The sequence below is a fragment of the Dendropsophus ebraccatus genome, chromosome 7 (assembly GCF_027789765.1).
Source record: "Dendropsophus ebraccatus isolate aDenEbr1 chromosome 7, aDenEbr1.pat, whole genome shotgun sequence".
NCBI classification, from domain to species: Eukaryota; Metazoa; Chordata; class Amphibia; order Anura; family Hylidae; genus Dendropsophus; species Dendropsophus ebraccatus.
The window spans coordinates 130,933,703-130,947,268 of record NC_091460.1 but is presented as its reverse complement, the minus strand read 5'-3'; the positions used below and the strand labels follow the sequence as shown (position 1 = coordinate 130,947,268).

General features: G+C 40.3%; 1 protein-coding gene across 3 annotated transcripts in view; it reads right to left on the bottom strand.

Moving 5' to 3' along the window:
- Positions 1–7,927: 7,927 nt before the first annotated feature.
- CAMK2D (calcium/calmodulin dependent protein kinase II delta) overlaps positions 7,928–13,566 on the bottom strand; it is a 149,425-nt gene continuing 143,786 nt past the window's right edge. For 2 of the 3 annotated variants that reach the window (XM_069978457.1, XM_069978458.1), the window contains 2 exons: positions 13,244–13,338; positions 7,928–12,447 (listed from right to left, as the gene is read on the bottom strand). In XM_069978457.1, coding sequence (XP_069834558.1) covers positions 12,218–12,447; positions 13,244–13,338 — 325 coding nt within the window. In that variant the 3' untranslated portion in view covers positions 7,928–12,217. The remainder of the gene's footprint in view (positions 12,448–13,243; positions 13,339–13,566) is intronic. The other variant, XM_069978456.1, reaches the window with a different exon arrangement.

The following is a 13,566-nucleotide window of genomic DNA, read 5'->3' as shown; positions in this document are numbered from 1 at the left end:
CAGCTCTGGGCGCACGCTCCATTGTGTGCGGTGGTGAATTGGGATGTGGGCACACACGGATTCGCCCACATCCCAATTAATCAGAAATGAAGATCATCCCGGCCGTTCTGTGACCCAGCCGGGTCACAGAATGGACAGTGTCTTACACCATGTGAACATGACCTTAAGAAATATCTACAACCTCCATATTTACAATAAATGTTGAGCACTACTTTGTCTAAACATCAGGGTGTAGCCATGGTGAGTAAGTGTTATAAAACATTCATCATAACTATGCTTTGCTTTAGTAGAATGAAATACAGGAGCACCCTGTTCACACTGAAAAAAGGAGAAAGTTTATTGACCCATATGCAGTGTAATGAGTTGTGGATCCGCTGAACCACTGCTAACGATGATGTCAACTGCACCAGGGAGTGGAGTCTAAGGGGCTGCTGGTTTTCACCAGAGCCCACCACAAGGTCGCTGTCCCTGGCTTGGCAGCAATGGCAGGTGGTGCAGCTGGTGACATGTAGACAGGAACACAGCAGGACTCTGGAAGCAGGGAGGATAACATGAGCAGCAATCACTGTGCAGGAGCACTGTCGTCAGGAGCCACGGGAGAGCACAAAAATGAGCACCCTAATCATCACAAATCACACACAGTGCTGTTTCATCTACTTTTTCTTATGCCTTCTTTTAAGGTGTAGTTTATTTAAAAAAAAAAAACCAAACAAACAAGCAAAAAAAACAAAACTTTTAACAGGTTTGGTCAGGGTCTGGGTTACCAATTGTTAGAGCGGGGATATGCAGATGGCTGAAGCTTGCTGCAGGAGATGGGACTGCTAGGACTAGGAATGGTCCGAACCCGCCAAGGTTCGGGTTCGGCTGAACCCGAACGCTCGGCATCGGATTCCCGCTGTCTGCCCGCTCCGTGCAGCGGGCGGATACAGCGGGAGGAACGCCTGGAAAACTGGGATACAGCCATAGCCATAATCCCAGTTTTCCAGGCATTCCTCCCGCTGGATCAGCCCGCTGCACAGAGCGGGCAGACAGCGGTAATCATTGCGGAGGGTTCGGGTTCGTATGAACCCCGTCCGAACCAGGTTCGGACCATCCCTAACTAGGACTATTCGAGAATCCGTCTTTTACAGTGAGATAGGGAGCGATGCGCCCGGTCAGGTGCTTCCCTCGGCTCTTTGTAGAAATTAGTGGTGCCAGAATACTTTGACTCCAACTGATCAAAACTTTTCATATTTCTCTGTGAGATGTCAAAAGTTTTTTCAAATGACATCAAATCACCTTAAAGGGGTTATCCAGCGCTACAAAAACATGGCCACTTTTCCCCCTACAGTTGTCTCCAGTTCAGGTGCAGTTTGCAATTAAGCTCCATTTACTTCAATGGAACTGAGTTTCAAAACCCCACCCAATCTGGAGACAACAGTAGGGGGAAAGTGGCCATGTTTTTGTAGCGCTGGATAACCCCTTTAACTTCTTGTGTGCTTGGTCAAGTTACAGAGAACATCAAAGACAAGTAAATTTATTACACTAAAATATCAATCTGCCAGACCCACTTTGATAAATGAATTAACCAGTGTGCCAGATTTATGATTTATCAATTTATCAAAGCTTTTACAAAAAACTAGCATAAAGTCACACATTGTTGCAATTGTTTGGGCAATTTTACACAAAAAAATATTGATAAATTCAACCCTGTTTATGTTTACACTAAGAAAGTTTATACTAACAAAAAACACCAACATACTGCAATAAAGAGCTGTACAGAGTTAGGGTGGTATTACACGGGCCGATGGGGGCCCAATAATACCTGTAAACGAGCGCGGATCTTCTAGATCGGCGCTCGTTTACTGGGCCTATTACACGGCCCGATAATCGTTTAACAAGGGCTGCAAAGACATTGTTACCGATGTCCTTGCAGCCCTTGCTTGAACCCTATACTTTACCTATCCAGGCTGCAGGGCTGCTCCAGCGGTCCGCTTTTTCCTTGGTCCAACGCGCTCTAGCTTCAGAGCAGCCTGTTAGCTGACGAGCCGCTCAGCCAATCACAGGCCAGAACTGCTGCGGCCTGTGATTGGCTGAGTGGCCTGTCAGCTGACAGGCCGCTCTGAAGCTAGAGTGCGTGGGACCTAGGGAGAAGTGGACCGCAGGAGCAGCCCTGGAGCGTGGATAGGTAATGTATATCGTCAGTCGCCGGCCGTGCACCGCTATTACACATCTAGGTTCTAACCTATATCAATGATCAGCCGATGATCGTTGTCATCGGCTGATCATTGTATTTATTACATAGAGCGATAATCGGCCGAATCGGGCCGATTCTCGTTCCGTGTAATAGTCCCCTTAGTCAATGGGATTTTAACAAACTCCTAACATTCACAGTGGGGGAAAAAAATTCTGCCTTCTCTATTGTAGTATTGCAAATTTCACTCATTGCAAGTGTATGAGTATGAATGGAGTCAAAAGAGGACCCTTTGTTCCTCTAGCACCCTCTGGTGCACAAGTAATTTTTGTGCACTGCAGAGCTATGAAGGAAGGGGAGATGTCTGCAGCATGGCGAGTATGCAAGGTTTTTCTAATCTTACAAAAGAAGGGAGGCAATTGAGTGGGGGTTACATACAGGGAGATTCTACCGGGGTCCTACCCGTTTAGAGAGGCCTAATTACTATATGGATGCACAGAGAGGGACTTAAGTACTATATGGGGGCACTGAGGGTTCCTAACTACTATATGGGGCATAGAGGAGGCCTAACTACTATATGGACGCACAGAGGGGGACCTGTTATATGGGAGCACAGAAGGGACCTAACTACTATATGGGGGCACTGAGGGTGCCTAACTACTATATGGGGCACAGAGGAGGCCTAACTACTATATAAGGGTACAGAAGGGGCCTAACCACAATATAGGGGTATTGAAGGGAGCTTGGGCTAGATGCAGTCGTAACTCAGGCAGGATGGCAGAAAAAGAAAAGTGGGTGACTCTGATCAAGGAAGACATCACTGGATATAAGTCACTTTCTTCATTTAGGATTTGCAGAGAATGTGTGTATAGGAAGATGGGGGAAAGTGCCTGTGTATAGTATAGGATTGCAACAGATTTAAAATACTAGTCTATAGGAACATCTACAGTATGTATTTGCAAACGCACAAAAAATTATCTACTGTATCTATCTATCCACATACACACACCCGGGTGGGTGATGGCTTTCTATAGCTTACCTCGGGCAGCAGGGTGGCTTGATTCACCCCTGTACAATCTGTATGTGAGATATAATCCTAACTTCACTTGGCAGAACATCGAAATATCAGCCAGGTGTTAACCCTAAATTTACATAAATAGCTGTCAGCACAAATAAAAGGATGATCTGCTCCATGTTCTGGAATAGTGACCACAGCTGACTAGCAAGCAGTGAGAGTGGGATTGCAGATTGTTCCTTTCTACACACAAAGGAAGCAGCTGCAGCTTCAGCTTATTCCTTATTGAAGCCAAGCAATAAATAGGAATCCTTAATTACTTTTATTGAACTAAAAATAGCAGCTTCTGTCTTGGCCAACTTGGGTTGTTCGTTTGTGCTGTCATGGTGATCTGTACATGCTCAGTCTCTTCCCTACAGCATAGGTTGTGATATATACTAATAAATATTGATTATAGACTTTAAAGTGTAACTGTCATGTTTTTTTTTATTGCAGAAATCAGTAGTATTAGCGATTTTAAGAAACTCTGTAATAGGTTTCATCAGCCAAAAAAGCCTCTTTCTGTACTCAAGAAGCAATCTCCCAGCCTCCCCCCTGACTTCTTATCTGTGCATTATCAGGAAAATCCGTCTTCATTACAGAGAAGCCAGTGAAGACGGCTTCTTCTCTCTCCATTGTAAGCCTATGAAAGGGGGAGGGGCTGAGGGAGATGACATGAAGGTCAGCTGTTTGTAGACTCTCTGGGTACCTAAAACGCTAAATTCAGGTGTCAGAAAGGTCAGTGCTTATCTATGAACTTACTGAGAGAAGATTGCAGGGTGTTGTGCTCTGCAGGACTGCTCCGTGCTCAGTCACTCCTAACAGCCCCTCCCCTCTCCATAGCCACATAATGGAGATAGAAATCCTGCTTCATCTGATGTGAGGGGGGAGGCTGGGAGATTGCTTTTTCAGTAAAGAAGGAAACTCTTTTAGTACATAAAACCTATTACAGAGTTTCTTAAAATCGCTTGTACTGTTGATATTTAATGTTTTCAGAAAAATGACCCTGAAATGACAGTTACGCCTTAAAGGGATTTTCCCATGGTAGAGATAGGAGATTTAGTTCATTTTGGGGATTAGTTCACTATGAACTAGTTCAGTTAAGAGAATAGTTCAGAAGATCGGCTCATTTAGTTCATATGTTTCATTATATCTCCGGTTCGGGGATACTGATAAGTCGTCACTAGAAACAGATCCTCTCTATTACACTCAGAGCATTTAGTGCCGACTTCTGGGATGAGATTTTATCGTGGCAAAATAATCACATTTTATTGGTATTATTTTTGTGAATGCAATAAATTATACAAGCAGCTCATAGTGTCACACTGAACTCTGCAAAATTATCATTTTAGGTACTATAAAATATGCAAATGACCCAAAATCTGATTACTCTGTTTTTAAAACTTTTTGTCCAAAAAACACTACAACTATAAATTAGCTGGGAGTCAATAGAGTAATATGAGATATCATAACCACTATACTCACATTCATACCCACGAGGTATTTTTATTTTTGTTAATTCCCTGCTTTGGTCATGAAATTTTTTTTCAATATCCTCTATAGGCTGGAAAATGCCAGGAAAAAAAAACATTGCTAAAAGATTGTAATAAGATCAAGATATCTGGTGGAATAAAGAGAAGTACAGTTTAGGCTCCATTATGGCTGCAGCTTACAGCTCTCTATCCTGAGGCGGCTCATAGGTGATGGAGTATTATGTGATCAGTGAACTACTGAGCTAGGAGAACGAATTAGGAGAATCTAGTTTACTCAGTGACCTACTGAACTATATGAGCTAGGAGAACGAATCAGGAGACTAGTTCAATCACATATACATGACTAAGCTCAGCAGTGACACCTATGGTAGTTATGTACCTTACTTCCCTACCCAACCCATGATGTAAATGTATGTCATGGATTAGGCCAATATTAGGAGTCAATAAGAAAGGTAGGGAAAGTATATCCCAGGAGGGGATTGAAATGTTATTCTGTAATTTTTTTGGCACATGATGCATTAAGATACAGTTCACCTGTTTTTCACCTGGAATGCAGTTTTTTTCTGATCTCTAAAATCAATTGAATATGAAATAGAAACAATACCAATAAAATGATGTTCGAAAAACAAAATCTATTACAAAAGGGAAAGTGTCACAGCTACTGTATATACAGTTAGGGCCAGAAATATTTGGAAAGTGACACAATTTTCGCGAGTTGGGCTCTGCATGCCACCGCATTGGATTTGAAATGAAACCTCTACAACAGAATTCAAGTGCAGATTGTAACGTTTAATTTGAAGGGTTAAACAAAAATATCTGATAGAAAATTTTGGAATTGTGCACATTTCTTTACAAACACTCCACATTTTAGGAGCTCAAAAGTAATTGGACAAATAAAAATAACCCAAACAAAATATTTTTTTTTCAATATTTTGTTGCGAATCCTTTGGAGGCGATCACTGCCTTAAGTCTGGAACCCATGGACATCACCAAACGCTGGGTTTCCTCCTTAATGCTTTGCCAGGCCTTTACAGCCGCAGCCTTCAGGTCTTGCTTGTTTGTGGGTCTTTCCGTCTTAAGTCTGGATTTGAGCAAGTGAAATGCATGCTCAATTGGGTTAAGATCTGGTGACTAGGCTATTGCAGAATGTTCCACTTTTTTGCACTCATGAACTCCTGGGTAGCTTTGGCTGTATGCTTGGGGTCATTGTCCATCTGTACTATGAAGCGCCGTCCAATCAACTTTGCAGCATTTGGCTGAATCTGGGCTGAAAGTATATCCCGGTACACTTCAGAATTCATCCGGCTACTCTTGTCTGCTGTTATGTCATCAATAAACACAAGTGACCCAGCGCCATTGAAAGCCATGCATGCCCATATCATCACGTTGCCTCCACCATGTTTTACAGAGCATGTGGTGTGCCTTGGATCATGTGCCGTTCCATTTCTTCTCCAAACTTTTTCTTCCCATCATTCTGGTACAGGTTGTCCATAAAATACTTTTCCAGAACTGAGCTGGCTTCTTGAGGTGTTTTTTGGCAAATTTAACTCTGGCCTGTCTATTTTTGGAATTGATGAATGGTTTGCATCTAGATGTGAACCCTTTGTATTTACTTTCATGGAGTCTTCTCTTTACTGTTGACTTAGAGACAGATACACCTACTTCCCTGAGAGTGTTCTGGACTTCAGTTGATGTTGTGAACGGGTTCTTCTGCACCAAAGAAAGTATGCGGCGATCATCCACCACTGTTGTCTTCCATGGACGCCCAGGCCTTTTTGAGTTCCCAAGCTCACCAGTCAATTCCTTTTTCTCAGAATGTACCCGACTGTTGATTTTGCTACTCCAAGCATGTCTGCTATCTCTCTGATGGATTTTTTCTTTTTTTTTCAGCCTCAGGATGTTCTGCTTCACCTCAATTGAGAGTTCCTTTGACCGCATGTTGTCTGGTCACAGCAACAGCTTCCAAATGCAAAACCACACTCCTGGAATCAACCCCAGACCTTTTAACTACTTCATTAATTACAGGTTAACGAGGGAGACGCCTTCAGAGTTCATTGCAGCCCTTAGAGTCCATTGTCCAATTACTTTTGGTCCCTTGAAAAAGAGGAGGCTATGCATTACAGAGCTATGATTCCTAAACCCTTTCTCCGATTTGGATGTGGAAACTCTCATATTGCAGCTGGGAGTGTGCACTTTCAGCCCATATTATATATATATATATATATATATATATATATATAATTGTATTTCTGAACATGTTTTTGTAAACAGCTAAAATAACAAAACTTGTGTCACTGTCCAAATATTTCTGGCCCTAACTGTACACACTGTTCACACTTACCTCTGGGGGGGGGGAGGAAAGTTGCGCCTCTGCTCCATGGTCAATTTTCAGACGTTATTAAGGCATCAATTGTCAATGATACCCAAATGCCAGCAGCAGTCTAAAGTGTTTCTTCAACTCAATGTTTATTAAAAAACTTGCAGTCACTGGGGCCCTATTTTTCAAATCTTAGTTTACTTTATGCGGCAATAATTTTATTATGCATCTACCTATCTAAGGCTGGCTTCACACTGCCAAAAATGCCAGCAGACAGATGTTGGAGGTCAACACATGGCTTTTTTTGGGGGGGAGAGGGGGGGGTGTTGCTGAGGGTGTGGCATTTTTTCTACTGTAGACTTTAATGGGATTGTTCTGGTTTTCTCAAACATGCCATTGTTGTGCGTTTTTTTCTGGAGTTTGCGTCACCTTTTGGATCCAGCAACTAGGTCGTGTGATGGCAGAGGGGAAAAAAAAAAGTTCAGCACACAAAATGCCTAAACCATAAAAAAATATTTTTTTGGGAGGCCTAAAAAATGCCAAACAAAAAGAATGTGTGAGGGCACCCTAAGTGATTTTGAGACTTGTTTGTCACTTTCTACTTTATGTAGTGATACGTTTTGGTCCAACTCCAACAATTTATAAATAATTTTGGGAAAATCACAACACAAACAGAGCAAAATAAACCAAAAAGTGTGAACACAGGTTAATATCCAGCCAAGCCTCCCGTGACATTAGAGTATGAGGTTGTGTCTACAGAGAGAGGGAAGAACCAGGAAGCTGTAGTCAATACCGTCCTGTCCTCACTCCGCCACCAGGAAGTTGTGCCAGGACAGATGAGAAAGCCCCTTTAACCACGAGTAAAATAGGATTAAAAACAAACGCAACAATTGCAACAGAAAACACAATTTTATTGGCTACTTTAATTATATGAGCTATTTTATGGCAAGAAATATATACATGGTGTTTATTGATACAGTATATTGCAACATTGCAAAAGATGACAAAAGAAAACCACCATGGTGCAACCTATTATCACATGATTGTGTGGAAGACAAGAGTTGATCTACAGTACTATTTCTGCATTTCATGCTATATATATTTATATATAAAGGAAAAGTAAAAGTAAAGAACTTTACATCATACACTATATCTATATGCTGACAGTGAAACCACTTCTAGACTAAAGATGTACAGAAAAAAAAAAAAATTTCCACAAAATTGGCAGGTATAAATGGCTCAACACATATTGATTACATACGGTAGAAAATGAAATGCTCATGAGCATACTAGCATTACATCCAATATCCAACATTAACAATTTCAAGATTTTTTTATTATTATTATGATATTCACAAAAAGTTGAATAACACAAATTCAAAATGACAAAGAGAAAAAGAAAGAATAAAAAATATCCCATCATTCGCGCATGACGTTAACAGCCCGTAGAAAGAAACGGAGCAATGGTACCGAACATACAGATGTATGAAGCAGTATGCATCTAACTACACAACTACGAAACATAACCGATAGAGTACATGGGCATTGGAAATTAAACTTCTATAGAAAAAATGTCATCGTCTTCCTACTATATCGTTCACGATGGCCTTATAATATGAATACGTATAAAGTTGTAGGTAATTACTATGAGAATTCTTTAGCTTCTTAGGTACAGTCGATTGCTTGCTTGTTTGCTTATTATACCCATTAGAATGAACATTCATTACAACAAACAATACACGTCTAATTCTTACCGTAACTCGGGACTAGAACGCCTAAAATGCATATTTTTTGGAAAGGACTAAATTACCCTGATTGCAAAATTTTGCATTGTCTATTATCAAAAAACCACCTATAACCCGTTCTTAGTTATCTATATACTATATAATAATTAGACAGAAACCCTTGGTATATATAAAAAAGGTGTAATAGATATTTCTACTAGAAACTCTAACTCGCACTTGTTGAACATACTACAGCAGTTCCAAGTGTATTTACTGCATATTGACAAAAAAAAAAGTCATTTCGATATTTGCTAAAAACAAAAAATTTTCAATGGTCCAAACGAATTAGCTGCGATACGATAAATCTGGTCGGACATATTCAAGAAATATTTCCACCTTGTTTTGTCATCTACTAATCATCTCGTGTCAAATAACCAACAAAATAGTAAAAAAAAAATTTGATTTTCATCTGTATAATAGCTGCAGAATTGGCAAACTCAGATATGTCAGAACAAAAAGGAACAGTCATACTGTCTTCAGTGTAAGAAAGGACCATCCTCTGTTGGGATCTTAGTATAGTGTGGCAGAGATGGAAATATGAATAATACAATACACAAAAAGCATTACACATGAAGACATTCTGTGCTCAAATAAACACTTGTGATTCGGACACAAAGGATAGATGTAGTTGGCCTAAGATACCATCCAGTTGTCTTGAGTGTTTACAATAAAAGGCTTGCAAGGTTTAGAGTTAGCTACAAGGTAAGAGAGAGAGAGATGTTGAAGTTTCAGGAGAACAGAGCAGATAAGAGATAGAAGAGAAACATGATGCATAACCCATGGCAAAAAGTATTGCATTACCACACTTAAAGGAGAAGCGTGTTATAAAATCCGGCAGCCGGGAAACAGTTTACAAGTACTAACTTACCTCTCCCCGTGCCCACGGTTAGTGGTGGGACCCCCGCCAGAAGGCACCCCCCCCCCCCCCCGAGTTGTGATGACATCATGACTTGGGGGGAAAAGGCCTGTCCTGGCTGATGGTCTGGCTGGTCAGCCAATCAGTAACTGGAGCAGCGTCCCAGACATCGACTGGCCAGTAGATCGGCCGGGTTGTGACAAGTCAGCTCCGAAGATCCAGTACCCAGACGGGGGTCCCGCCACTCACCGCTGGCACGGGGAGAGGTAAGTTAGCACTTGTAATTATTTCCCCCCCTGCCTCTGCCAGACTTCTCCATTACGGTCTCCATACACCTTCAAACACTGAATGGCCGAACAATTGTTCAGCATTCAGTTATCTCTCCAGTCTGGCCCCCATCCCCCAGCCCAAAGGGGTGCGGCACTGATTTCCCATCATGCCGGATCCCTATTCCCACCCTCATTATTGGTGGTCAGTTGGGGAGGCAGAACCCACCCTGTAAGGTGTATGGGATCCTTTAGAAGATGTCCAACCAGCTTTATGACTTCATAGCAAAAGCTCAAATCACAGATATGACACAAAAAAATGTTTACTAACTGAACATTCTGGCTTCATAAACAAATGAAAGAAAATAATTAAAAGGACATAAAGCTTTGTGTAATGACATGAATAATTCCACAAGCTCAATTAAATTAGAAAAATAGGAAAAAGGGTCTATATTTTTAAAAACTTTTTTTAATTTTTTTTATTAACTTTTTGTTGTCCGCCAGGGGACTAAAGCTGAGGAAGACATTAAAGTAAAGTATCGGGAGAGAAAACTCCAAACAATGGTTAACACCCAGGTGTACATACAAATTTTGGAAACTTTTCATCCCATCAATAGAAGATAGATTTGCCAATAAAGTTCTTTTTCAGGATGATAAAGCAACCTGCCAAAGAGCAAAGGTTTTAAAGCCCTTCTTCAGGAAAGGCATATCAGCTCATTGGCAGTGTCAGAAAATAGTCCGTATCTAAATGCAACTAAAAATAAAACCATCCCGATATAGAATATTGCTTACCAATAGCAAAGCCTATGCCTCCAATAATTCTGAATTCAATTAAAAAGGACCAAAAATAAGTAGCAAAAACTAATAAAGATTTGTTTTGTGTGACTTTGATGCACAAAAGTCATATTTTTCCACCTACAGGGCTGGTTGGGATGTCATTTTTAGCGCCATAATCTCTAGTTTTTATTAATATAATTGTGGTGTAACAGAAAAATTTTGATTGCTTTTTATAAATCTTTTTCTGATATATAATTAAAAAAAAAAATCTGCAATCCTGGTGTGATTTTTTTTTTGTCACAGTGCGGGAACAATAATGTAATATCTTAATAGATCGTACAATTCCACACGCTACAATATATAATATGTTTATTTATTTTATTTTTTAAAAATATTTTATAATGGGCAAGGGAGTATATTAAACTTTTATTTGGGGGGTATAAGGGTTTTTTTCAATAACTTTTTTTTACAGTAAAACATGCAATCATTAGATTGCATATACTGATCTATGCTATGCCATAGCATAGCATAGATCAGTGTTATCGGCGATCTATGGATAGAGCCTGTCTGAGAGCAGACTCTATTCATAGGTCGACAATCTGACAAGATGGAGGTAGGTGGCTTACCCTTACCTGTTGGCACAAGCGATCGGTCCCGATCACTCAGCAACAGAAGCTTGTTCTGTCACTGAGTACCTTAAATGCCACAATCGCAATAGATTGCGGCGTTTATGGGGTTAATGAGACGCGGCTGCGGGATCACAGCTGCCTCTCATTACCCTCTGCTCCCGGGACACTGATGTGTGCGGGACCACTCTCACTGCAGCGGTCCTGCACACATCAAACCCCTTCAGTGTAAGGAACGTGCATATACGTTCCTGCTGTACTTGGTATATGCAGCAGAAACGTATATTTACGTATTGCTGACGTGAAGGGGTTAAAACCTATATAACTTTCTGACACCAGTTGAAAACATTTTTCGCTGGAGTTGCCCTATAAACATAGTTTTTTGTCATATCTGTGATTTGTGTATTTTGTAATCCCATATATACTTTTTGCCAGGGCTTGTACAGTAAACTGTTACATTTAAGTTTCTAAACCTTGAATGCACCTGGCCAATATTCTTCAGATATGGTACATTGACCAGCTCAAACCATTATCCAAGCACCATGATACAAAGATGTAGAATACAACTATAAAATATGAACCACGCTTTAAAAGTGTCCCTTTTGGTAGTCCTGTATAAAGCACCAGTATGATCTGCAGGAGATCAACCACTTTCAAATTAAAGAGGTAAATACAATACAATACTAGGTCACTTTTAGAAGAAACATGGTACCTGGTACATCCAATCACTTTTTCTGGTCGTTTTATGTAATCTTAATCTAAAATTTCCTACCTAATAGTTATGCGCCACTGACTTTAGGCATATATTATGCTCAATTTCATCACATAATAATATGTCTTCTCTAGGACATCCAATGCAATAAGCTAGTCCTTACTTGGGTATTGTAGGTGACCCAGAACGATGGAAGTGTACATTTTGCCATTTTCCGTCACGGCGGTGCCACACGCGCGTTTCTTCGGACTGCATGGTTTTTGGCAACCCTGTATTATCCATATACTGGGTGAGTCGAATGTAGGCAATGCAGGCAGCATCTTCCCCGATCAAATGGACATGAGGGTTCAAAATAATTGTATGGATTGGCTTGTTGCTCTTTGATAAAGCTACAAATAAAATCAAAAGGCGTTAGAACAAATAATTTACACGTTTGTATAATTTTTGCCTTGGGCATGCATATCAACTATACCCAATGATTTAAAAAATCCACTTTTCCAAAAGATTTAGACAAAGGCTGTAAAGGTCATTCTTTGATGTACTGAATGATGTACAACTGTATAGCAGGTGGTAAGTCCTAGGGTGACGTCAAAAGTTCTTATCGATCCAGGCTTGAGTGATCAGACAATGACCGATCAGTAGAACAAGCTGGAGATGGCCACTTCACGCTCCTCTCCCTGCTCTGTGTCTAGGAGACCTGAACAACCCCATAGACTTGCACTGGCAGTCAATCCAGGTTCTGAGACGCAGTTAAGCATGTACATCTCGTTTCTTTCTCCTGAGCGGTCGCCGTCTGAACACTGCAATGTACATACTGCACTGACAAGTGTAATAGGCTAAAAGGGGTACTAGGACCCATGCCAATTTGTGAGAAGGAAGAGGTGGCGATATATTCACTAATAGAGGTTTGACGGAATATCCTTTAATGATAGATTTTATATCACTGCCTATATCCAGTGGAGACCTCATCATATCCATTTCTGCCTTACCCCCCTGCTGACCTCAAAATTGCGGAGATAAAAAAAGCTATATATATATATATATATATATATATATATATATATATATATATATATATATTATACACACACACACAAACACACATATATATATATATATATATATATTATATTATATATATTTTTTTTTTTTTGTGACATTTGTGTACAGTTGAAACATACACACCATTTTCAAAGTAAAACCGATGGAAATCCATGCCTTCTACAAGGTTTCCCAACGCTTCAGGCTCAAATGAAGTAAGGCCGGGATCACAAATCTTTCTGTAAATAAATATTAACATTTCAGTTGAAACATTTCATAAACACATCAGACACTATACAGACATGAAAGAACAGCGGGGACAAATAAGAACGTCCAAGGGAGTTTAGAAACGCAACTGCAATAAACGTGAAGAATTTAATTTCTCTGGACATACATAGTTTATGGGAGCATGCAGGGGGTCAGAACTAAGAAACTACCCCAATAGGTGTTAGCCCTCAAAATTTTTC